Genomic DNA, 25,386 nt, shown 5'->3' with positions numbered 1-25,386 from the left:
GCTGAGTGATAATAATCCCACAGGGTCTGAGGCTTTTAGTTTCAATCCCCTGCACTGATAATGATCATTTGCTCCAGCAACTAGTGTGACATGCAATTCTGACTCCAGGATTTTGTGGAGTATCAGGCAAGGCACTCTCAAGGTTGCCCCTTATCCTGGAAGAGACAGGACATGCAATCCAATAATTTCCTCCCATTGCCTCCTATGCTCTTTGGTGCCTGTGGAAAGTGAAGCCAGTGGCCATTTATCAGTTTTCAGGCCTCAGCAAATGCCTGACCTTACCAATCTTTGGATCCAGGCACTGGCAAGAGAGGTTCCAGAGTAACTGGAAAAATGGCCTTTCTTGGTAGAAATCTACATCAGGGATTTATTGTATCTGCAGAGAGCCTCTTTGCATGAGATCCTGAAGCATATAAAAATATTGCAAAAGGAGCCTTCTGCATTTCAAGGTAACACTTCCAAGGAGTCTGAAAAAAAATGTATGATGAATGTCATTAGATACATAGCCCAACTCACACCAAAGGCCCAGAGTGCATAAGAAAGCAAACCAGGATCAAGTTTCATGTTCATTTCACTCCCTCCTCACCCTCCACCTGTTTCCAACTTACTCCTGAGCTCCAAAGGCCAGCCCAAGCGGGTAGGTCTTGCAGCATTTCCCAGAATGCTGTTCACACTTGGAATTCAGCAAGTCTACAGTGGGAGGAAGCCAACCATAAACCAGGCTTTTCACTCTGCCTTTGACATTTGAACAGCCATTTTCTCCTTTGTTATACTTAAAAACAGAAAGCAGTTTTTACAGGACTTCAGATTATATTTTTTCACCAGCAGACAGATAAATATTTCTAAGACAGTTTATCTTGTCCCATAAGTATTTAAGAAGGAACCCACAAGGGGTTCTTACGTAGATGTCAGCTCCCCCACTTGCCTGCTCATTCTAACCTGCAGCCAAGCCCCTAGGTGCAGACAGCAGAGATCAAAGGATTTGAGGTTCCTCCCATTCAACCCCTCTTATCTTCCAGAGTGATTAATAGTCAGACCATCTGATTGACAGTAACCATGGAATTACCTTCTATCAGCGGAACTGAGAGAAGGGCAGAAGTTTCTCCTCAGGGTCCCTTGCAACTCTTCAATTCAAAGATTTTATGATTCTGTATAATTCTAGAAACTATAGGAAAAAGAAGTGCATGTGGGTCTTGCTCTGGCTGCTTTTCCACAAGAATCTATGCAGGATTTGTTCCAGAGTGGCCTTTTCTCTCTCTTTCCCCCAGCACTACTTCTGTGATGCATGGAACACCTTTGATGCTCTGATCGTGGTCGGGAGTGTAGTTGACATCGCAGTCACTGAAGTCAACGTGAGTCATTCCCCACATGAAATGTGTCCTCTGAAACAACCTCAGCTTTTTTCTTCTGCTGGGAAATGTTAGCACACCTGCAGCAAAGTTGCTGAAAGAGTTTGGATGTGTTGCAGCACCGCACATGTATGGAATGAATACCCTGAATACTTGTATCTTTTTGACAGCATAACTCAAACCCTGAGGTCTGGAAATCTGCTTTTAAACAAAGATATAAAATTTTGTGCTAGATCCCAGCTTAAGTTTCTAATTTTGCGTATGCATAATGCAATAAACCAAACTGATTAGATGGTTTAAAAGCAAAGCATCTTTTGGAGTTCATTTATTCATCCACCTTTATAATTGCCCGTCTCTTTGCCTTTTGTCTATCCATCTATGTATCCATTCTGCTATTTCTCTCTCACTTTCTCACCTGTTCTCTGCCATGCCGCTGCTTCCCATTGGATGTTATGAACCCTCGTTTCGTCTTTGCCATCATCATTCCCTTCATTATCCTGCGTTAGAATGGAGGTCATGTTGGAGAGGTATTGCACATGTATTTAATCTCAAGAAAGTTTGGAAAGGGGTGGTGGAAGGGCTAGCTGCGTCAATGCTAAGTGTATGCAACAAACAGGTTCATAAGAGAGCCAGTATGGTGTAGTGATTGTCAGACTAGGACTGGTAAGGGCCAGGTTCAAATTCCTACTCAGACATGAAGCTGGGTGGCAAACTCTCAGCCTAATCTACCTCACAGGTTTGTTGTGAGGATAAAATGGAGAGAGACACCACATATAGCTCCTTGGAGGAAATGCAGTATATCATGTAATAAATTAAGTGTTTGCAGATGGTGTAAGCTTGGGGGTAACAAGCAGTCTTGTGGTGGCAGGGTCAGATATTGAGAGTAACTGGATGTCATGGGGGTCGCAAGTGATAATTTAAATTCAGGCAACTGTGTGCAAATGATGTGTGTGTGGTGTGTGTGTCTATAGCCGTGAGTGTGCTATGTTTGAGTAATTGCACATATGATTCACCAGGTGTTGACAGCTGATGTGTTGCCAGACCTAATGCCTGTCAAGGTGGGGGAAGGCAAAACTGCATAATTACAAAGCAAAATTGCATATTAATCAGCACAAGGAGCAGCAAAGCCACCCAGTCTGCCCCAACTCTGCTTTCATAGGGAGTCAGGGACTAGTATCAATTGGTTCATTCTGCCTTTTGGCATCAGGGGGCTTTATTTGCAGGCATGCTTGGTCTTTTGTAATCTTACGCTTTGGCTAGTGCTGGTTGGTGGTGCTCAGGCTGAACCCTCCCTCACCTGACACCATTCATCTACTGTGGCCCTGGGTCCTCCTGACACACCGTGCCTACCCTTGGATGGGTGAACATGCATCTGGCATGAGGCTTCTGTGTGTGCAAAGGCAGCATTGGCCTGATGTGTGCAAGCATTGACAGGGTTCATGTGATGGAACTTTATCAAGGTAGTCCTGAGTGGTGGGCTGCCTGGATTTGGGGCTTTTGCTTCACCTTCTTTCTTGCTGAATCCAACCCCACTGCTGCCACTTTCGCAAGCAGGCACTTCCTTATGTCACCCACAGCAGCAGAAAGATGCCCAACAAAGGAGATAGCACAGTTGCCTGGCAACAACACAACCCTCTTCCCCTTGATCCTGGGCCGGGGCAAAGCAGGCAGCTCTGAACCTGGGAGAAGTTGTAGCAGGCCTTCCCATCAGATTGCTCTGCCTTCAGGGTAGATGCTAAAAGGGCTTTTTGTTTCCTTTGTCTTGTGTATAGGATGCCCTGTGGCTGTGTGAATATGGGTTCCCAAGATACATATGTCTTGCCTATGACAGCTATGTGGAGCCTCCCTGTGCAGAGGCAGTGTTCCTCCTGGCACCAGGTGCTTTGGACAGACAGTAGGGGAGACTATCCAGGCTCTGCTTATGAACTCCCACAGGCTGCTGCTGACCTGTGGATTGCTGGGGAAATGACCTGGCCTGAGCCAAAAGGATCTTCCATACGTGGGTGGGTTCAGTTCAGGAGTGAAGAACTTCAGGCTCAAGTGCTAAGCATTCCCCTCCAGACCTCTCCTGGCCATGCCCCCTGCCCACAAGCAACACCCCCACCCCCTGGCCTTGCTTTGCACCACAAGCATTTTTGCCTGTCTGGAATGTGTCCTTGAGCTCTGATCATGCCTCTTGCTGGTCTGGATGGAGGGTAGAAAGGCATGCCCGAGTGTGTGCAGAAACTAATCTACTGTACAAAAGCAAAATTTACATTTGTTGCCTTCCCAATTTTGCTCTTGATACAGCATGCGCCAGCATGCAGCCCCTGGAAGGTTGCCTAGAACAGAATGTGGCCCTGGGCCTGAAAAGGCTCCCTGCCTTTTGCATCTGCTGTGCACCAAGTTGCATGTAGCATGTCTATACATCAGACAGGAGTGGTGGGGAACCTGTGGCCCTCCAGATGTTGCAGCCCTCCAGCTTCTATCATCCCTGAGCTGTAGCCATGAGGACCAGGGTTGCTGGGAGTGGAGTCTATCAATATCTGGCCGGCCACGATCCCTCATGCCTGACTTGCATGGAGTTCTTTATTGTCGTCATGTGGGTGCTGCCAACCTGACTTCTCTCTCTGCCTCCACAGAGCTCGGAGGACAGCTCTCGCATCTCCATCACCTTCTTCCGCCTCTTCCGTGTCATGCGCCTGGTCAAGTTGCTCAGCAAAGGAGAGGGCATCCGCACCCTGCTCTGGACCTTCATCAAATCCTTCCAGGTAAGAGGGATTTCCTGGGATGTGGCCTTTCCCTCCCACAGTAGATCAAAGCATGCTGTGCTCCATCCAACACATAGGGAGGAGAAGAGCATGCTAGAGAAATGCTGAGCACAAACAGAAGCATCTTTATAGGCTGTGCTGTGTACTGGACTAAACCAGGCATGTTTGAGCCTGGTAGCTGGGTGGGTGGGTCCAGTACTCCCAGTTCACTCTGTGTTTGTTCCACCTCCAGGCTTTGCCATACGTTGCCCTTCTTATTGCCATGATCTTCTTCATCTACGCAGTCATCGGTATGCAGGTGAGCAGACGGAGCCTCCCCTACTGCTCTCCAAGCTTGCCGAGAAGCAAATTAATTCATGCCACAATTTGTGTGCTATGAGTGGGCTTTGCTAGAACTGTGTGCCTTTATGGTGCAAGGGGCTCTGGGTGCATCATGTGTGTGGGTACATGCTTTAAGAAAAGGGACACCCAGCACACTTACTTATACATGCACAAAGACATGTGCATGCCTGCTATTCCAACCGGAGTACTGCATAGGATTCTGTAGCATGCAGGCTGAATGAGTGATGTCTGTGAGAAACATTAAGTGGGCTTTCGCTTATCACCACATACAGGAAAGCCTTGGACCTGGTCCAGTGCTGTAAGCACCACCCTGCTTCCTGTCATAGTTCTAGCTGTGTGGTGCTGGTGCAGTTTCATTCTCCACTAGTTCATAGGAGAGGAGGGCTTAATGGTTTGTACTTCACAGAGATTCTGTAGCTGGAATCTGTTCATGACATCTTGGCATGGCCCTGAGAGTGCTTTCCTTGCCTTTCAGACCTTTGGCAAAGTGGCCATGCAGGACGGCACGCCAATCAACCGCAACAACAACTTCCAGACCTTCCCGCAGGCGGTGCTGCTGCTCTTCAGGTGCCTCTTTGCCTCCACAAAGCAAAAGTATTTCTGCATTTAACAACTTAAGGCCATTTTAAGACCTTCTGGTGGTCCCTCGGGGTGTGGAACCAGTGAGCTGACTGGAAAAAACAGGAGCCCCTGAGGAATAATAGCATCTTCCTAAGTGCCGCCCCCCCCCCCCCGCAGCAAAGCTTCTGCCCCTTTCCCACAGGGTGCCTTGGTCCTTAGCCCCAGTTGGTGGCTTTCACCATCTTCTTTCCACCTCTCTCTTCCTCCAGGTGTGCAACAGGGGAAGCCTGGCAGGAGATCATGCTGGCCAGTTTGCCTGGCAAACGCTGTGACCCCGAGTCCGACTATGAGCCTGGCGAGGAGTTCACTTGTGGCAGCAACTTTGCCATTGTCTACTTCATCAGCTTCTTCATGCTCTGCGCCTTCTTGGTGAGACTCTGCAGCAGACTTCCCTCTGCTCTCTTCTGCCTCAGCCAGTTCCAAAAAAACAGATGCCAATCCTGCTTTGCAAAGCCAGGCTCCCAGTTGTGGCCAACATGTGAAAGCCCTTGGTTGCACCAGGCGGGGGGGACTGCGGTGGGCCATTTCCCAGCCTTGGTCCCTGAAAGCCAAAGTGGGCATTGCATCGGGAATGGGCAGAATGTTTTTGGTTTCCTTTAAGGGAGAGCTCCTGCTCTCCATTAAAGTTTAACCCTTTACCTCCCTGCCATTTGTCCTCTCAAAATTCTCCTCCTCATCCCTTGGTTGCGTTCTTATCTGTCCTTGCCCAGAGATCTCAAAATGTTTCTGCTACGGCTCTGCTTAGCCAGTGTGCAAGAGAACGACAGTGCAGGAGGAACAGCAAAGTGCCTCAGTGTGTGCCTTACACCTTTTGGTGGTATCCCTGTACCAGCACTAAATCTTAGGCAGATGGTCTGTGCCAGATTTAACCCATTTTTTTCACCACTGCCTCTAGCTGGCACTGGGCCATGCTTAATTGCTAACACTATGACTCATCATAACCATCTTCTGTCATGAAGGTTTTCCTCGCCAATCCTAAACATGTGGATTGACGGAAATGGGCTTTGCCCGTGCTCTCATGTGCTCTCCTCATAAGAACAGAAGAACCTGCTGGATCAGGCCAATGGCCCCTCTAGCTCAGCATCAGCAGATGCCTGTGGGAAACCAGGGAGCAGAACGTGAGCATAAGAGCAGCCCTCTCACATCCTGTGGTTTCAGAAGCATTGCCATCTCCAGTTATGGAGGCAGAGCATGGCCACGTTGGCTAGTAGCCATTGATAGCCCTCTCAACTGTGAATTTGTCTAATCCTCTTTTAAAGCCATTCCATCCAGGGGAAGGGAGTTCCATAGTCCAACTGTCTGAAGGACTTTCATTTATCTGTCCTCAACATGGTGCTAATTGTGCACATTCCAACATTGAGTCAAAGCCCGGAAAGCAGTTTCCGTAAGAGCTTATGAGCTCTGGTTCATGGAAAGCCTTCCAATGGTGGCTACAACTCAAAAGACACTTACTTGGGAGTAAGTCCTAGTGATCTTGATATTCAGAGGAACAGGCTGATTGCCTCTGAGGTCTTGCTCTCCTTGCCTCTCATGGGCTCTTTGGGTGCATTCACTGACCTTCACTCCATTTCACCTCTTCTAGATCATCAACCTCTTTGTTGCTGTCATCATGGATAATTTTGACTATCTAACCCGGGACTGGTCCATTCTGGGTCCCCACCATCTTGATGAATTCAAGAGGATCTGGTCAGAGTACGATCCAGCTGCCAAGTAAGAGACACATGTCTTTTTTCTGCAATTACAGTAACTACTTACATGGAAATGCAATGGAATGTTTCGATCATCCAGAAATTCTGGAACTTTCTACTAGGGGCGGCAGAGAGAAGTTTTGTCCTTCTCCTGGTTTATAGCTTCATTTGCAGAGGTCCCGTGATACAATATCTTGAAATCTCAGGCAATAAGAGGGGTGTTATTTTAACATTTTTGCCAGTGTAATTGTGTGCCACAAGGGGCCCTAAACAGCAGAGCCATCTTAAGCATATCTGGCGCCATGGTGCAATGCTCCCTCTGGTGCTCCGGCGCTGCTGGTGGGGCTGGAGGAGGCAGGCAGCGGCTGGGGGGCGGCTTCTCCGGCGGGGAAGAGGTAAAGGCTGGACACGGCACCTCCTGCTTTGGCGTGGCATGGCAGAGGCAGGCGAGGGCGGCGAGCTGATGCCAGGAGAAAAGAGTAGAATATAAATGCAATAAATAATAGAATCACAGAATTCTAGAGTTGGAAGGGACCCTGAGGACCATGTAGTTCAACCCCCTGCAATGCAGGAATATGCAACTGTCCCTTACAGGGATCAAACCTGCAACTAATAAATAAGTTCTCTTCCTCCAGGGGCCGCATCAAGCACCTTGATGTAGTGACTCTACTACGCCGGATACAGCCCCCGCTGGGCTTTGGGAAACTCTGCCCCCACCGAGTAGCTTGCAAGGTAATCTCAAGGAGCCCACCTGAATGTGACTCCTGGGTTCTCGCTTCCTAGGAGAACATCGTAGCCGGGTTCTAGCTCCAGAGCCTATCAGTCCTCATGGGTTCCCTTGGAGGACTTTATGAAGGGAATGAGGTGGGTGGGGATACAGTAGAGAGGTAGCTGGGGAGGACAGGTGACAAGGATTCTTGCTTTTAATTCATTTGTCTCTGCAGAGGCTGGTGGCTATGAACATGCCCCTGAACTCAGATGGAACTGTCACCTTCAATGCCACTCTCTTTGCCTTGGTGCGGACATCCCTCAAGATCAAAACAGAAGGTGAGGTACAAGACGGTTCTCATGGCGCTTGTCCTCAGTATATGCAGAATTGTTACTAGCTGATGAGAAAGAACATTTTATACTCTCCGGGAATGATGTTTTTTCTCCAAGCACGTAACTGGATTTATGCAAATCCACTTGCCCAGTTGCTCGTAGCAACTGCAACTCCCCTCTTATGCCACACACTAGCTGAAATACTCCTTCCCTGGAAATCCACAGAAGAGAAAGTGGAAAGTTAGAAACTTCTCTCCTTTCCTGCTAGGCTTTTGCAGGATTGTGGAAAGAAATACCTTGAAAGGGTCAATGGTGGCCACAAATAAAGCGGGCTATTCAGCCAAACTCTACAGACCCTACAATCCAAATTCCAGGGATAAGACCCAGCATTAAAAATACGATCTGGTCCCAAGCTTCACTTCTCCTTCCCCACCTCCTGCAACTGTCCTTTGGGTCAGACCAGAAGGCCTTGCTTCAGCCACCTCCAGTTTCCACTGCCCCACCTTCACCCCACTCCACTTTGGCTTGGACCCCCACCCACCCACCCTATGCGCACCTCGTTGTTCACAAGGCACCCTCAGTGGTGACCCTGGGCATTTGTTTGTTCGCTTGCTTGTTATTCATTATCTTTGTATTAGGATTGCTCATCCAATCAAATTTCTTACATAATTCATAAAGGTAAAGGTACCCCAGACTGTTAGGTCCCATCGCGGATGACTTTGGGGTTGTGCGCTCATTTCACTCTATAGGCTGAGGGAGCCAGCGTACAGCTTCTGGGTCATGTGGCCAGCATGACTAAGCCACTTCTGGCAAACCAGAGCAGCGCACGGAAACTCTGTTTCCCTTCCCGCCAGAGTGATACCTATGTATCTACTTGCACTTTGATGTGCTTTTGAGCTGCTAGGTGGGCAGGAGCAGGGACTGAACAACAGGAGCTCACCCCGTCGCGAGGGTTTGAACCGCCGACCTTCCGATCGGCAAGCCCTAGGCTCAGTGGTTTAGACCACAGCACCACCTGCATCCCTTTACATAATTCATATAGACAACAAAATACAAAACACAATTTAAAAAAACATTTTAAAGGCACAAAAATGCAGCAAGAAACATAACTGACTAGAACCCACTGCTCATATTCCACAGAACATCTGCCTAACCACAGAGGCAGGCAATGGGGTGATGTGTGGGGGGCATTTGTCACCTCCCCACCCCAGTCATATGTATAGATGGAGAGAATCATGTAAGCAGGACTAGTTCAGTGGAACAGGCATTGCAAGGACTTGGGCTTGAGCTGCAGGGTCCTGAGAAGTCACAGGCAAACCCCAGAGTAGACTGCAAGGGTACGGATTGGTACCAAGGCATTACTGTAACCCACTAGTGCAGGAATCTAGAAGAGAGGTTTTGTTCAGATCCACCCCACAAACTTAAAGCACATTTAAAGGATTTGGGGAACTGTAGCTCTGTTGGGCATAAACTATACTTCCCAGGTTTTTGTGGGGGAGCCATGTGCTTTAAATGTCTGGTGTGGTCCTCATTCTCCCTCCACTCTTGTAGGAGACCTGGATGTGGCAAATAAGGAACTTCGTGCTGTAATCAAAAAGATCTGGAAGCGGACCAAGCCCAAAATCCTGGATGAAGTTATCCCTCCACCAGAAGGTCAGTGCCCCTTTGTCCTAGCAACCGGACTCTGTCCCATCCCCACTGCCCAGAGATAAAAACTGAACTAAGCACTCTTGGCTTTCCACCCAGAACTTACTCTGAGTCCCATTTAACAGGGTGCTGGTTTGCTCTCAGGGCTGGTCCAAGCACTGAAGTAATCTCTAGGTTGCTTAGGGCATTGTTGTGTAGCAACCAGAGGTGGCATCTGCTTTACCTTCTGAGGGCCACCTTGGCAAGTTCAACAAAGGATAAGGAAGCTTGGAAGACATGATGCTGTAGTGATACTTGGGATTCCTGCAGCAAAGACGCAAGGAGTTCAGTGGACCTAGGGGACTGGTAGAGCACTGTAGCTTGGCAAGCATCCTGGAGAGTATTGAGTGTTTGCAGAGCACCAAGTAAGTGATCTACAGCAGGCACCGGGCAAAACCACACCATGCTTTAATGTGTCCTACCCACATACCTCCAGAGTGTCAAGAGAAATGGGGAAGTCAGAGGCTGTGTTGGCCTGATGGGCACTTTCAGCAATCATGGACCTTGGAGCAGGTGCCAGTCTTGCCCATTGCCAGCCCTGTTTATGAAGGATCTTGCATATATGAAGAATTTTGCAACAACAACAACAACAACAAATTATTTATACCCAGCCCATCTGGCTGGATTTCCCCAGCCACTCTGGGGGGAAATAAAGTCATATTGTATTTGGCGCAAGATGGAGATCATCTTTGGGAAAAATAGACCTTCAGATCTGCAGAAGAGCCATGTTAATCTGTTTCAGAGGAAATAAAGGGGCTCCTGTGGCACCTTCAAGACTGCCACCATAAATTAAGGTTGTACTCTTTAAGATGCCATAGGACACTGTGACCTTTAAAAAGCAGCCCACCTATTCCATGGAGCTTTTTGGAAATACAGATGTTCCCAAAAACAAGCCACAGATTCCTAACAAGAGTGCACTTAACGTCTTCCCTTGGCAGAGGAGGAGGTCACTGTTGGAAAGTTCTATGCCACATTCCTGATCCAGGATTACTTCCGTAAATTCCGTAAGCGGAAGGAGAAAGGAATGCTTGGTCCAGATGGGTCCCCAAGCAACTCTACTGCCTTGCAGGTGAGTATCCTTGTTTTGCTGTGGGCCTCTTAGCTGCTCTAATGAAGAGAGAATGCAACATGGATACCAGGCTGGCTGATCCTGCTGCTTTGGTGCTTCCCTCCCATTCAGGCTGGGTTGAAAAGTTTGCAAGATCTGGGACCTGAGATCCGCCGGGCCATGTCCTGTGACCTGGAAGAAGAGGAGGAAGCTGAGGAAACTGTGTGTGAGGAGGAAACCGTGACCTATAAGGTGAGCCTTTGGTCTAGTTTTCTCTGAGTGAGTTCACCTCCATCTGGAGTGCACCACTTTGGACTGAACATATGGAAGAATCATATGACTGAATGCTGCTCCATATCAAAACATTCCCTGCACCTGGAAAACACATGTTAGGAAGAATGCTAAAGTAGAATTCTTCTTTCTGGACATACTAGTTTTCTACCTGTTGGGATTTCTCTTTTTAACAGAGCAGAATTCAGTCATGGCAGCTCCCATGGTACAGCCCAAATATAGGTTCATCACCTCAGTGATGCCTCCTCTTTGCCCACTAATTGAGCAGGGCAGAAAAGCAGACAGAGTATTGGTTATTATGGACTACTACCATAGGGATAACTGATAGCTGGGAAACACTGGCCTGCAAGCACTCTAGCTGGAGAACAGCCTTGACCAAAGGTGTCATGGACTTTGAAGAAGCTTGAACTTAGGACGAAAAGGAGAAATGAGCTAAGAGGAAGGCACGCTTGGCAATCCCTCACCATGATCAACTCCTGCCCAGAAACCTCTGTCCCCACTGTGGATGGACATGTGGATCCAGAATTGACCTCCACTTACAGACTCACTGTTAAGACCGTTTTCATGGAAGACAATCTTACTTGGCTACGAGTGATCGCCAGAGAGGAAGATTACCATAGGGCCAAAAACATTGTCCACTGGAGTTCAGAAGGGACATTTCACTCCACGTTCACAGTAGTTATTATCAAATCTCAGGTTGGGAAATAATTTTCCAGAGGTGGAGCACATGGAACAGCTCAGTGAGGAAGGCAGTGGAATAATAACCACCAGAGGCCTCCTTGCCAGTTGCTAGGAAATCTATAGAAGAGATAGATGAAGTTAGACAAAGCCTAGACAATGTGAGAAATCCATGGCCTTCCAGACATTGATGGAATGCGCCTCCCATCACTCTTTTTTTTTAAAAAAATATAATTTTTATTATTTTTCCAATTTTAAGACAAAACAACATACACACATCAACAAACAAAAACAAACACACAGATATAATTTCATAACCTCATTTTCATAAGCCTTCTTTCTCGGACTTCCCCATACCTCACCCTTTTTGCATCCATATTTTACAATTTTTCAGCAACCCTTTACTCCAGTTAATTAAAACTTATTATCTTTCTCAATTTCATCTTATTTCAACAAACAATTTCCGCTGCAATTCTGTATCTTCCTTTCCCTTGACATTTTAGCACTCATCAATACTGTAACAGTTCTTAAGATAAGCTTTGAACTTCTTCCAGTCTTCCTCCACCGTCTCTTTCTCTTGGTCACGGATTCTGCCAGTCATTTCTGCCAATCCCATAAAGTCAATCACTTTCGTCTGCCATTCTTCCAGTGTGGGGAGTTCTTGTGTCTTCCAATACTTTGCTAGAAGGATCCTTGCTGCTGTAGTGGCGTACATAAAAAAAGTCCTATCCTTCCTTAACACCAACTGGCCGACCATGCCCAAGAGAAATGCCTCTGGTTTCTTGTGAAAGGTACATTTGAGTACCTTCTTAATTTCATTATAGATCATTTCCCAAAAGGCTTTAATCTTTGGGCAGGTCCACCAAAGGTGAAAGAAGGTACCTTCAGTCTCATTACATTTCCAGCATTTATTATTGGGCAGATGATAAATCTTCGCAAGCTTGACTGGGGTCATGTACCACCTATAAATCATTTTCATAATATTTTCTCTTAAGGCATTGCTTGCCGTGAATTTAATACCGGTGGTCCATAACTGTTCCCAGTCAGCAAACATAATGTCATGACCAATGTCCTGTGCCCATTTAATCATGGCTGATTTAACTGTCTCATCTATTGTATTCCACTTCAGCAACAGATTATACATTCTTGATACATTCTTAGTATTGGGTTCTAACAATTCTGTTTTTTTTTTGTTTTTTTTAGCATAATTTTTATTCGTTTTTCAAACACATAATAAAAACAGAACAAAACAGAAAAAAACAACAACAGGAAAATCAAAACACAGACAAAAACATACAAAACAATTAAACCAATATAACTTCAAAATTATAATTTCATGCCCTTCTTTCTTTTGACTTCCCCATACCTCCCCATCCCTGCATCCTTGTTTAGTGATTCTTTAGCAACCCTTTAGTCAATTATCTTGATTCCCTTTCATTAAATTTCCTTTAGTTTTTTAGTTACAGCTGCAATTCTCTGCTTCTTACCCCATGACATCTTAGCATTCCTCAATTTTACAATAGTTTTTGAGATATATTTTAAATTTCTTCCAGTCCTCTTCCACTGTCTCCTTCCCCTGGTCGCGGATTCTGCCCGTCATCTCAGCCAGTCCCATAAAGTCCATCACCTTTGTTTGCCATTGTTCCAGAGTAGGTAGTTCTTGCATCTTCCAATACTTTGCCAGTAGAATTCTTGCTGCTGTGGTGGCATACATAAAGAAAATCCTATCCTTCTTTAACACCAATTGGCCAACCATGCCCAAGAGAAAAGCCTCTGGTTTCTTAGGAAAAGTCCACTTAAGGACCTTCTTAATTTCATTATAGATCATTTCCCAGAAAGCTTTAATCTTTGGGCAGGTCCACCAAAGGTGGTAAAAAGTGCCTTCAGTCTCATTACATTTCCAACACTTATTGTTAGGCAAATGATAAATTTTTGCAAGCTTGACTGGGGTCATGTACCACCGATAGATCATTTTCATAATGTTTTCTTTTAAAGCATTACATGCAGTAAATTTAATACCGGTAGTCCATAACTGTTCCCAGTCAGCAAACATAATATCATGGCCGATGTCTTGTGCCCATTTAATCATAACTGATTTCACCGTTTCATCCTGTGTATTCCATTTCAACAGCAAGTTATACATTCTTGATAAGTTCTTAGTATTGGGTTCTAACAATTCTGTTTCTAGTTTTGACCTCTCTTTCTGGAATCCTATTTTCCTGTCCTGTTTGAATGTCTCATTTATCTGATGATAATGCAACCAATCTCGAACCTTGGGCTTTAATTTCTCGTAACTCTGAAGTTTAACCGTTTCACCATCATATTCTAAAATTTCATAATATTTTGGCCATTTAGAGTCCATATTGAGCTTTTTTACTTCCCTCGCTTCCATTGGTGACACCCACCTGGGGGTTTTACTTTCCAACAGATCTTGGGTTCTAACAATTCTGTTTCCAATTTCGATTTCTTCACCTGGAAGCCAATTTTCCTGTCTTGTTTAAATGTTTCCATTAATTGATAGTAATGAAGCCAATCTCGTACCTTGGGCTTTAATTTCTCAAAACTCTGTAGTTTAAACTCACCGCTTTCTTGTTCTAAAATTTCAGAATATTTTGGCCATTTGGATTCCATGTTAAGTTTCTTCACCTCCTTAGCCTCCATAGGTGATAACCAACTAGGAGTTTTATTTTCCAACAAATCCTTGTATCGAATCCAAACATTATATAATGCTCTCCTAACAATATGGTTTTTAAAACCCTTGCGCCTCCCATCACTCTTGTTCATTAGGCCCTAATGGCTGTGGATGGCTGCTTTAACTCAAGGCACGGCATAGTCTCTTGTTTCCTCTTGGTTTTAATTTTGTTTGCTACCACCCTCCATTCAGACTAAAGGATGCCAAATTAATATTTACTGTATATAAACTTCCAGAACTGTATTCTATTCAGTTATTATGATAGAGTGTCATAGTATATCTAATTGGCAGATTTGAAAATAATTTACAGAATCATTTTACGTAAAAAGTGATGGAGAGCAAATTCTTTTGAAAGGTAAATCCTGGTTTCTGCTCTTTCAACCACCTTCCCAGAGAGCTTAGTGTGGAATGCCAAATTGGAAATGTTTCCACTAACCAGTTCTCCACTGCTTTTCCACGCCCCTTGTTCTGTTCCCAAATTGGAAAAGGCTGCAACTGAATCGCTGAGAGAACAGATGTGTGTACAATATGTTGTTCCAAATACCAGAAGAGAAGAAATTACTAAGGCTGTGAGAGATTTGGAGGAAGGAAATAAGAATTCTTTCTGCAAAGTTGTAAAGTGCTCATGGCTTGTCAATACCGACTCCAGAAGCTCAGGCACTTTTGTGCTGACAGAAACCCAGCACTTCCGCAGGCGCAATGGTATTGAAAGCATGGTTGCATATAATTGCAGCAATAGCATCATGAGAACAAATCATGATGAATGCTCAATAAAAAAAGATGTCTGGAAAGGCACAGAGGTAGGAAGATGCTAGGGTTGCTCATAGCCCAAATTCCCATTATAAAAGGGAAGCTGCCTCTGGCTGGAGTAGCCAGAGAACATTAGCCTTGTTCTCAGCATGGGATCTCTCTGGCATCCCTATATCAGGGCTGGAGATTTGCACTGGAAGTCATAAAGAAAAGCCAGTTCAACTTCATATTAGAGCTGCAAATAAGGATGGTCCAGGCAGAGTAGTGAAGGAGAGAACATCGGAGGGCAGAGGAGCCTCAGGAGGGAAGGACTGGCAGAATGCAAATTTGAGGAAGAAAGAATATGCATAAGTGGTCAGGAGCTGGAGAGATGAAGGAGATCAAAGTTCACACATTCATATTTTAAACAAGCAGCCAGATTTTGTGCTGCAGACCTTCAGTGCTCCTGTAATGTGTGAAGTGATCTGAGGGCAGCAATGGACTGTTCAGAAGCACTGTTGGTTTTTATGACATGCCCAGGCTTCTCTCTTCCCACAGAGCTCTGAGGCGTTGTATGGCAGTGCACCTGACCACCACGTCACAGCTGCTTCACCAGACGGGGAGAACAAGACTCTGATGAATGGCCTTGTGGGCTCCCGGCACCCCTCAAGCGTCAGCCTCTCCCACATGACTAATGGACCAACCCACTATGAGGAGAATGTTGGGGGCAATGATGAGCCTGCTGAACTGCCCAACATCCCCACCCGGCGCAGGATGAACAGGTGCTGGCCGGGATGAGGTCCTGGGCTTGCGGGGGAAGGAAGGGTGTGGTGTGGCTGAGTGGGGAGGCAGGAGCCAGGATTCCAGAGTTCCTTACAGCCCTCTGTACCTCTTCAGGCGGAGCTCTGATAGCAGCGGCATCCCACCTACAGTGCATGAAGAAGCCACACACACCGAAGACTACAGGGAGGACACCTCAGTGGAGCAGGGATACTATAGCCGGGAAGAGGACTCTGAGAGCCTGGCCTCCCGTGACAGGTAAGAGTCAGGTCCTAAGACAGAACAGAGCAACTTTGGACATGGCCCTGACCTTATTTGCAAGTTGCCATAAGAAAATGACTGCTTCCCTGTAGTCCAGTTCCACATTGTTCCAGTTAACATCTCAGTGGAGGAATAATGTGGCACCTTCTGCTGCAATCCTGCTCCTTCATGCAGAAGTCAAATAGTAAAGAATCATATAATTTCCTCCATCCGCGGAACATAACTACGTGAAAGGGGCATCCGGACCCAATGTCGCCACTGAGGGACAGCATAGACATTGGTGTCTTTATGATATATGGCCCTCATTTTTGAAGGGTCACACAGTATGTGGACAGTAAGTGATTGTGGCAAATCTCAACACCAGGAAGAAATTCCTCACGGTGCAAACTGAGGGTGGAACAGACTGCCTCGGATGGTAGTGGTGGACTCTTCATTTGAGGTTTTGCTGACCACCTGTCATAGTGGATTTCCCGAACTGGCAGGGGGTTGGATTTGATGGCCTTTTCAAATCCCTTCCAGGCCTTTGCTTCCTTGGGGCCGGCATGCTCACTCAGCGCTGAGGCTGCAAAGAACGAGGGTTCCAGGGCCATTAGGAACGAAGGCTGTTTTGTCATTCCCTGATTTGTGTGCTTTCTTCCCTATGCAGGCAGCCCTGTCTTCACACTCCTCAGCCCTATCGCCGTCGTTGGGACAACAGCTATGGCGGCTCTTTGCCCCTCCCCTCCCGGCGCATCAACAATGGGATGGTTAATGGCATGCTGGACGGCAGGCAACCCAAGCGCAGGCGCCTGCTGCCGCCCACACCCACAGGTCAGGACGACAGGGAACTTGGGTTACCTGGGCAAGTGACTCTGGGAGTGCGTAAATGGAGGAGGGCTGGATTGCATGGCTCCCCCGGGTCATAAATACACCCCCTTTTTAAATACAGTGGTACCTTGGGTTACATACGCTTCAGGTTACAGACTCCACTAACCCAGAAATAGTACCTCAGGGTAAGAACTTTGCTTCAGGATGAGAACAGAAATCGTGCTCCAACGGCATGGCAGCAGCCGGAGGCCCCATTAGCTAAAGTGGTGCTTCAGGTTAAGAACAGTTTCAGGTTAAGAAGAGACCTCTGGAACGAATTAAGTACTTAACCCGAGGTACCACCGTATATGCTGCAGAGTCAAGCAGAAAAGCTTTTCATAGACAGTACTTCTTCAGAAATTAGTTCAAACTTTGGTTCAAAGTTCTCCTGGGAGTGGGTGGGTAGCTTCTTGCAGATAGAAAGCTAGCAGGGAGAAGTCTTCTGTCAGAATGCAGCTATTTTATGCACAGGGAGTTTTCTTCATGAGAGGAGCATTTAAACACTGATAGAGTTACATGCTTGATGGATCAGGGGAATGCTGTGGACATAGAGAATATGGATCATATGGATCAGTAAGGCTTTTGAAAAAGTTCCCCATTATATTATTGCAAGGAAGCTGGTAAAATGGGGGCTGCACAAGGTAACTGTTAGCTGAATTTATAGCTGGTTGACTGACCAGTGCTCATTAATGGTTCCTCAGGGTTCGCCTTGGTACTCGTCCATTTTGGCTCCCGAACGCTGCCAACTGCAGTTTGCGAATGTTCTTTGGAAGCCGAATGTCTGATGGGGCTTCCGCAGCTTCTGATTGGCTGCAGGAGCTTCCTGCCTTGGAAGCCGTGCCTTGGTTCCGAATGCTTTGGAGGTCAAACGGATTTCTAGAATGGGTTCCGTTTGACTTCCAAGGTATCACTGTATATATGTAGAGAGAGACGGTATTGCATGACACTCCAATCGCCAAGCAATGTGAGATTCCAGGGGTTCTCAACACTTAATCAGGGTTCAGTTTATTTGGAATGAGGGGCAGCAGACATATATATCTTCTAGCCAGATCTCACAACTCTTTTCCCTTCTCACTACCATTACCAGACAGGTGAGGGAGCAGGGACAGAGCAGCTTCCTCACTTATACTAATGACCCATACTTAGGTGGCCATTACAAAGAACCTGGCCTTGCTATTCCTTGCTGGATCCAGGAATTGGAAGAGACTCAGCAATACGGCCTACTCACCTCCGCCCCCCCCCAACTCACACTACCTCCCTCCAGCAACAAGACATTTCCCCCCAGATATACAAACAAACAACAGGCCTTTTAAACCACTATAGAGTTATTGTCTCTGCTGTATGTTTTTATTTTTTTGTCTTTTGTTTGCTTTGCTGTCCTTTCTTCTGTATGTTATTGTGGCGTGAGAGTTTATGTTTCTTGGTGTGTGTTTGTTTTTTAAAAACCTTTTTAAAAACATTGTGAGCCCCTCTGAAAACACTGGTGTGTAATATATCAAATGAACAAACAGTTTGGTGGTCAGCCACCCCACACTTGTGGCCTCTTATACCTCCTCTGGCCTTCCTTTCCCCACCCCCTGCTTTTGGTAGGCCGCAAACCAGCCTTCAGCATCCAGTGCCTGCAGCGTCAAGGCAGCTGTGATGACATCCCCATCCCAGGCACCTACCACCAGAATGCGCCACCCTGCCGAGCACGTGCACAGGTAATTCTTGCACAGGGTGTGTGTGTGTGTGTGTGTGTGTGAGAGAGAGAGAGAGAGAGAGAGAGAGAGAGAGAGAGACTGACTTAGTATGTACCATACTTCTGTTCTACTGCTGAGGCCATCCCATCCACTGGCCATCTCACCAGCTCTCTCCTCTGTACCAGGGCTATGGCAGCTATGACTCATGGCAGAGTGGCAGCCACTCCTCAACAGCATCCTCACAGTCGTGGGCCACACCACCTAAGCGGGGCCGGTTGCTCTATGCCCCACTAATCCTGGTGGAGGAGGATGGGTTGCCAGGGCACAGCTGGGAGAAGAACAGCAACAGCCTTCCGCCCATGTCGCGAGCGCGCTGGTACATGAATGAGCCTGAGCTGCCCTACCGCTCTTATGGCCAGCTGCGTGTGCCCGGCCCACTCAAGCACAGCTACAGCGACAAGCCTGGCAGTGCCGACAGCCTGGTGGAGGCGGTGAGTGCAAGGCAGACTTCTCTGTCTCTGGGATGCAGCTCTTTGGGACCCACCTTCCACTGCCCCCTCATCCCTCCTGCAAGAATAGTTTGTGTCACCCTGATTGGGGTGGGGGTGGGTGAATCAGTGTTTCTCAAACTTGGACCCCCAGCTGTGGTTGGACTACAACTCCCATCATTCCTGACCACTGATCCTACTAGCTCAGGGTGATGGGAGTTGGGGACCCAAGTTTGTGAAACACTGGTATGTATTTAAATCCTTTTGTTTTCCCTTGGTTACTCAGCCTCATGCAAGTGTGTCTACAGCCACACATAAATACAATGTGGGGGGTGGGGGTGGCAAGTTGTGCCTTCCCTCCAGCTTGTGAACCTTTCTTACTTAAGGATATCACCAGCCCCAGTATGGAAAGCTCCTCTGGTTTAGTCCTCTGGTATGCTGCTTAGGGCAGAAGAGATTTTATCGCTAGGAGGGTTGTATGTGTGCTGCACTGAAAATTATTTCAAATTACATGCCAAATAAAGTCAGATTTTGCAGGCTAAAACCAAAAGTGCACATCAGCTGGTGTCATCCTTATTATGCAGAGTTCGTTCTGGTTCTACTAGCAATGGCAGAATGAGAAAGAGCCAGAGCCTCACTCCTGGCTGCCTTCTGAGGCTGTACTGGGCACAGCTTTACAAGTTTTTTTAGCGCATCCCCAACACTGTGCAGGCTAAAATCAGGCATTTGCTTTTAGCAGAAATATGTGATTCTCAAATTACTGGATTTGATATCCATTCTAGTGTTTGGCTTGTGGTATTAAATGTTGGAGGATGGGAAATGAGCAACAGTTTCACCTATGAAATCCACTGGCTCTATTAAGACAGCATGCCAATCCATGAATTGGGTTATCCATAGTTTACAATCCAAACCATGGTTTGAACTTCCAAATATACAACAGGCTGGCCATGGTTGCTTATTTGGTTTCATAAGTGTGCTCCCACCTCTGTTGTGCAGCAGCTTCTTGAGGCAGAGTGATAACCATAACTATGGTTTGTCAGTTCACGAATCATCCTAAGCCACAGTGAGCACAAACCATGGTTTTCAAGGTCACTTCAAACCATGATTTCTATTTCCAGTTTGCCAGCTGACTGAAACTAGTTTACCAATTTAGACAACATAGGTAAGCTTACTTAACCATGATTTGGTGTGATGTCCAAACTGAGCTACTGACTTGGTTGGTTGTGTACTGCATAACTTTGACTAGCAGAACCCTTTCATCTTTCTTCTTCCAGGTGCTCATCTCTGAGGGTCTAGGCCTTTATGCACGGGACCCAAAGTTTGTGGCCTTCACCAAGCGGGAGATTGCTGATGCCTGCCACATGACCATTGATGAGATGGAGAGTGCTGCCACAGACCTGCTGAGTCGCAAGGTCCCTGGTAGCGAAAGCAGCAGCCGAGGTGGTGGTGGTCACGCCTTGTACAGCAGTGACGGGGAGCACAGTGGGGCTGGGAGCCTAGGTCCCGTTTACAGCGATGAGGAGCCCTTCCGCTCCCGTGAGGAAGAGGACTTGGGTGACGAGATGGCCTGCGTCACTTCTTATTGACCAGGAAGTGCCCCCTGGCGGGGCACAGGAGTAGAACTGCTGCAGCGAGATACCTAGCACTCTGCAACCTTTGTAGTCTAAAGGCATAGGCTTGCCCAAAGCTATGCTATGGTGGGAGTGACTGTGGAAAAGAGAGGCCAAAGGATGGGAGACAAAATGCTGCCCTTCCATTGGCTGATACAAAAGCAGCCGCTAGAAACGTTGTCCTACTACTTTCCTGGTTTAGGCAGTCTGCTCCTTGCTGCCCCTTCTCCAGGCTTTTGACTCCTTCCCAGTGGTCCAGAAAGAGAAAGGGACCTCTGGATTTCTTCCTCTGAGCAAGGATTGTGCATTTTGAAGAGGTTGGGGGGCGGGGTTCCAAGGCGATTAGACAATGTCTTTTTCTATCAGAAGCAATAAAAAGATGCTTTGAAAGATGCTGCTGCCTCTTTATATATATATTATTTTATTCTTATAAGACTATGTGATGCACATCAACCCAAAAAGATGAAGATAAGAGAGGCATCACAACATGTTTAGGATTGCTCCCCTATTCATACCCATATTATTCAGCCATAGTATCACATCCAATATGGGGGCTGGCCTTGTGACCAGGGGCTGCTGTCATTTCATCCCATTGTGTCTTTCCACAGAAGTCCAGGCACTGATGGGGGTTGCCAGTCATGTTCCTACCAGCTATGTACATAATAAATCATAGTTGCAGCTTCTAATACTGGACAGAAGGGCGGGGGGGGGGCAATTGAAAAAATAAGGTGTTCTTCTCCCTGAGTTTCCCACTTTTCCTTTTCTTTAACCTCCACCAACTCTTTGTAGAATAAGGTGTTTCATAAATGCGATCAAAATTTAATCCAGTATACTTTACGTGGCCCTTGTTTTGTACTCACGTACATGGAGAGCAGGGAGGGTCCACCACCCACCTGAATGGATAATCGAACAGGACACATTAGTGGTTTTCAGTTATATGGCTAAAGGTTGGACAGAATGCCTTCCATGAGTCACCTACCAATACAGACAGATGTTCAGTGGACTGACCACCACCACCAATCCCCACAAGGAAATTACATAATTCCCCTTAGCAGTGGGGTTTTGTTTTGGTTTGGTTTTTTTGCTAAACTGCTTTGCTAGGGAACAATCCTCCCATCAGCTCCATATGCAGTGCAGCCAGTTTGGGTTTCATGCCAATTTCTTAATTAGACTAGCTATAATAACAAAGGTGGGTTTGTAAGTTACACTGCGACTTTTGTAAGTCCACATTTACTCATAAGATCCCACCCAGAAGGCAGAAGATGCAATGCAGGACCACTTTTCTCAATGTAAGACTGCCTGGAAATCTGAGATTGCTGACATCAAAACTCCCAGAGTCAAAGAATTACTTTGAACGCATATATTCGTATACAGCCAGCCTTGGCTGCTGCCTCTATAGGACCCCGCTGGGTTTTATTAAACTTGCGTAACTCTTCCTAGAAATGTCTGAGGCATCAAAGACACCTTTGTCTCTGCACTAATTGCTCCACAATGGACCAAATTGGGCATCTGTGTAATAGTACAGGCGCCTCTGAAAGGAAAGGCTACCTGCTAAGTCCTGTTTCCCTTTGAAGTTCTTTCTGATACGCAGAAAGAGGACGCTTTGGCCTTCCCTTTAGGTATGGTTGAACAAAACCCCGAAAACTGACGTCACCAGAAATATGGAAGGTATTGTACAGTGACTGGCAGAAGTGGTTTGCTGTGCCACTTTATTCATCAGTTTGCCTATTACTTATTCTTTTTATCCTACCCTTCCTCCAAAGGAGCTCTGCGTAATATGCACGATTTCTCCCTGCTCCCCGGCACATCTCCATGCTAACAGATTGGAGCAACCACATCCCCCTGCTCAAGTTGTGCAGCTGATAGTTGTAGTCCAAAACATCTGGAGGGTGCCAGGTTGGCAAAGGCTGAAGGTAAAGGACCCCTGACAGTTCAGACCAGTTGTGAATGACTCTGGGATTGCGGTGCTCATCTCACTTTACTGGCCGAGGGAGCCGGCGTTTGTCCACAGACAGTTTTTCCGAGTCATGTGGCCAGCATGACTAAGCCGCTTCTGGCAAAATCAAACACCGTTTACCTTCCCTCCGGAGCGGTACCTATTTATCTACTTGCACTTTGATGTGCTTTCAAACTACTAGGTTGGCAGGAGCTGGGATCGAGCAACGGGAGCTCACCCTGTCACGGGGATTCAAACCACCGACCTTCCGATCAGCAAGCCCTAGGATCAGTGGTTTAGACCACAGTGCCGCCCGTGTCCCTCTGGCAAAGGCTAGTGTAGAATAAATAGACTTCCCCCCAATGAAGTTAACTAATGGAAGCAAACAAATATGAAATAATAATAAATAATAATTTATTATTTATACCCCGCCCATCTGGTTGGGTTTCCCCAGCCACTCTGGGCCGCTTCCAACAGAATATTAAAAATATATTAAAACATCAGTCATTAAAAACGTCCCTAAACAGAGGTCCCTTCAGATGTCTTCTAAAAGTCAGATAGCCATTTATTTCCTTGACATCTGATGGGAGGGCGTTCCACAGGGCAGGTGCCACTACTGAGAAGGCCCTCTACCTGGTTCCCTGTAACCTCACTTCTCGCAGCAAGGGAACCGCCAAAAGGCCCTCAGCACTGGACCTCAAAGTGAACAAATAATGAAGACATAAAATCCTGTTTCTCCTCTTTATAAGTTTGTCTCTTTTTCTGCTGTTGTTATCACTCCTCATAAAGTTACAGCCAAGTATATTCATAAATGCAGACTGAAGAGTAGCACTCTGGCTTATGGGCTGCCACATAGATGGTGGAGCAAATTGTTCTCTTTTGCTCCAGCATGTAAGACCCACACCAACAACTTCAAATGGCAAGAAAGGGAACTTTGCCTGACAGCACAAGCTGTTCAACAATGCAACAGACTCCTGGTTTGGAGGGCTGCAGATCAAGTATGCTCTAGCGGTGGATTTACTGCGTTAGCAAGGTGTCTGGATTACATGACTTCTGAGTACTCTTCCAACCCCATGCAGCCATGTTGAGATAACGTTCTCCAGCTGGTCCTGATGCAACATTTTCTTGGCAATAAGAGCTTCTTCATGGATCAAAAGATCCCAGAATTTAGAGAGCCAATTCTCCACTCCATTGGTTGCTTCAGCTCTCAAAATCTAATGTTCCGTCCCAGGCAGGGGACAGGTTTGTATCCTAAGTGGTGGGTGGGTGTGCTAGGCACATACTCCAGAGAAACAAGGTCACATGGCTGGTGCCTGTTCAGGATCTCATAACAATGTCTGGTCAAGTAGAGGTCAGGTTCTAGCAGGGCAAGGTCAAAAGAGCTGAGGTCAGATTCCAAAGAGCAGGATCAGGTGAAACAAGAGGCCAGAACCAGTTCCAATGTCAGTCAAGCAAAGCAGAGAGCAAGTTCAGGTTAGCAAAGTCAGGCAAAGTAGAGGGCAAGGTTCACCTAAGCTACCAAGCAAAGCGGGCAGCACCCTGGATAGCTCCAAATGGAATCTGCCGGGGAAAGTCAGAGAAGAAAGATCTGAAAGTTGCTTCAGCAACCACCAAAACCTGGCTGAACCGTAAGTAGAACTGCAGCTCCCTCTAGGCAGCTAGAGCAGCCTCCTCAACCTGGTGTCTTCCAGGTGCTTTGGTCTACAACTCCCATCAGCCCCAGACAGCATGTTCTCAGGGGTTTATGGGAGTTGTAGTCCAACAACCTCTGGAGGGTGTTGGGGAAAGCTGAGGTCCCCCCCAACAGAAATCGTGGCTATGCCCATGCAGACACAAGCAATCATGTCAGCCCTCTGGCCATTGTGGGGGGCGGGGGGCGGGGGAGAAGCGGGTGGCAGAAAGGGTCTCAAATGTGATGATCCTGTTCCACCCATTGCTGGCTTCCTCATCGCCTGGAGGCAGCATGTGGCTCCTGCCAGATTCCCTGCAAGGGAAGAGGTATGTCCCTTGACCAAACAAAAAGGTCAGCCAAACTGCAAGTCTGACCATGTCTCTTCACTTCTCTCCTCTTTTGTACAATGGGGGTTACTCCCAGGTAAGTGGCGTTAGGATTGCAGCCTCAGAGTAAGTATCAGCTCCCACCTTCTTGGGACCAGGACTGGAAATTACAAGTGAAGCAGCTTCTAGGCTTGCCATATTTTAGTCTAGCAAATCACGGACCATTGTGCAGATCACATCAGTGAAGCAAAATGGCACCCAGGGGCCTGTGTAACCCCAGTGCCATCCTGGGCAGGTCACATATAGATGGAAAACAGGCAACCGATGCCTAACAGTCGCTGTCGCCCTGTAATTTCCTACACAGCACTGTTGCTGCAATAGACAGAATGAATGCACAGCATTTCCATACACCCTGCAAAATTCCTCCAAGCTAGCAAAAAGACCTAGAAAACAAATACAATGTGTGATGCAGCATAGCTGTCTTTTTATAATTTTAATAAGCCGCCAGTCCATTTTGCAGAGAAACTGAACCGAAGAGAGGACCTTTCCCGTTGACCTTCCCTCGCAGCTCCCTCCATTGCCGCCCCTGGCTGGGACTGTAAGGGTCTCGGGGCACAGACCTGCTTCTTGCTCGCCGCTGCCTTCTACATCTTGAGGGGTATGCATCCAGCACCACGAGGGTCCTGCTCCTTAGGGACACGGGCCAAGACAGACAGCCCCCCCCCCCGCCAGCCTCCATTTCCCACCGCCCTCTTCTCCCCTTGCCCACGAAGGACATGGCTCCTGCTCAGCTTCGCCCGCCCGCCCTGTGACGTCAGCCTCCGGCTCTCCAGCCCCCCCGCCCCTCGCCCCGCCCTCCCAGCTGCCCCC

General features: G+C 47.1%; 1 protein-coding gene across 1 annotated transcript in view; it reads left to right on the top strand.

Moving 5' to 3' along the window:
- The window catches only part of CACNA1F (calcium voltage-gated channel subunit alpha1 F), a 66,397-nt gene extending 45,425 nt beyond the window's left edge, over positions 1 to 20,972 (top strand). Inside the window, exons 31-48 of the mRNA XM_079958635.1 lie at positions 1,269 to 1,352; positions 1,856 to 1,876; positions 3,971 to 4,099; positions 4,332 to 4,397; positions 4,917 to 5,008; positions 5,272 to 5,431; positions 6,645 to 6,772; positions 7,386 to 7,482; positions 7,695 to 7,797; positions 9,343 to 9,444; positions 10,416 to 10,546; positions 10,658 to 10,777; positions 15,474 to 15,697; positions 15,813 to 15,953; positions 16,603 to 16,766; positions 18,393 to 18,505; positions 18,670 to 18,975; positions 20,247 to 20,972. Coding sequence (XP_079814761.1) covers positions 1,269 to 1,352; positions 1,856 to 1,876; positions 3,971 to 4,099; positions 4,332 to 4,397; positions 4,917 to 5,008; positions 5,272 to 5,431; positions 6,645 to 6,772; positions 7,386 to 7,482; positions 7,695 to 7,797; positions 9,343 to 9,444; positions 10,416 to 10,546; positions 10,658 to 10,777; positions 15,474 to 15,697; positions 15,813 to 15,953; positions 16,603 to 16,766; positions 18,393 to 18,505; positions 18,670 to 18,975; positions 20,247 to 20,558 — 2,493 coding nt within the window. The 3' untranslated portion in view covers positions 20,559 to 20,972. The remainder of the gene's footprint in view (positions 1 to 1,268; positions 1,353 to 1,855; positions 1,877 to 3,970; positions 4,100 to 4,331; positions 4,398 to 4,916; positions 5,009 to 5,271; positions 5,432 to 6,644; positions 6,773 to 7,385; positions 7,483 to 7,694; positions 7,798 to 9,342; positions 9,445 to 10,415; positions 10,547 to 10,657; positions 10,778 to 15,473; positions 15,698 to 15,812; positions 15,954 to 16,602; positions 16,767 to 18,392; positions 18,506 to 18,669; positions 18,976 to 20,246) is intronic.
- Positions 20,973 to 25,386: the final 4,414 nt, after the last annotated feature.

Source organism: Podarcis cretensis (assembly GCF_951804945.1).
Source record: "Podarcis cretensis genome assembly, chromosome: 17".
Lineage (NCBI taxonomy): Eukaryota > Metazoa > Chordata > Lepidosauria > Squamata > Lacertidae > Podarcis > Podarcis cretensis.
The sequence above is the reverse complement of the archived record's forward strand: the minus strand, read 5'-3'. Positions and strand labels throughout refer to the sequence as shown.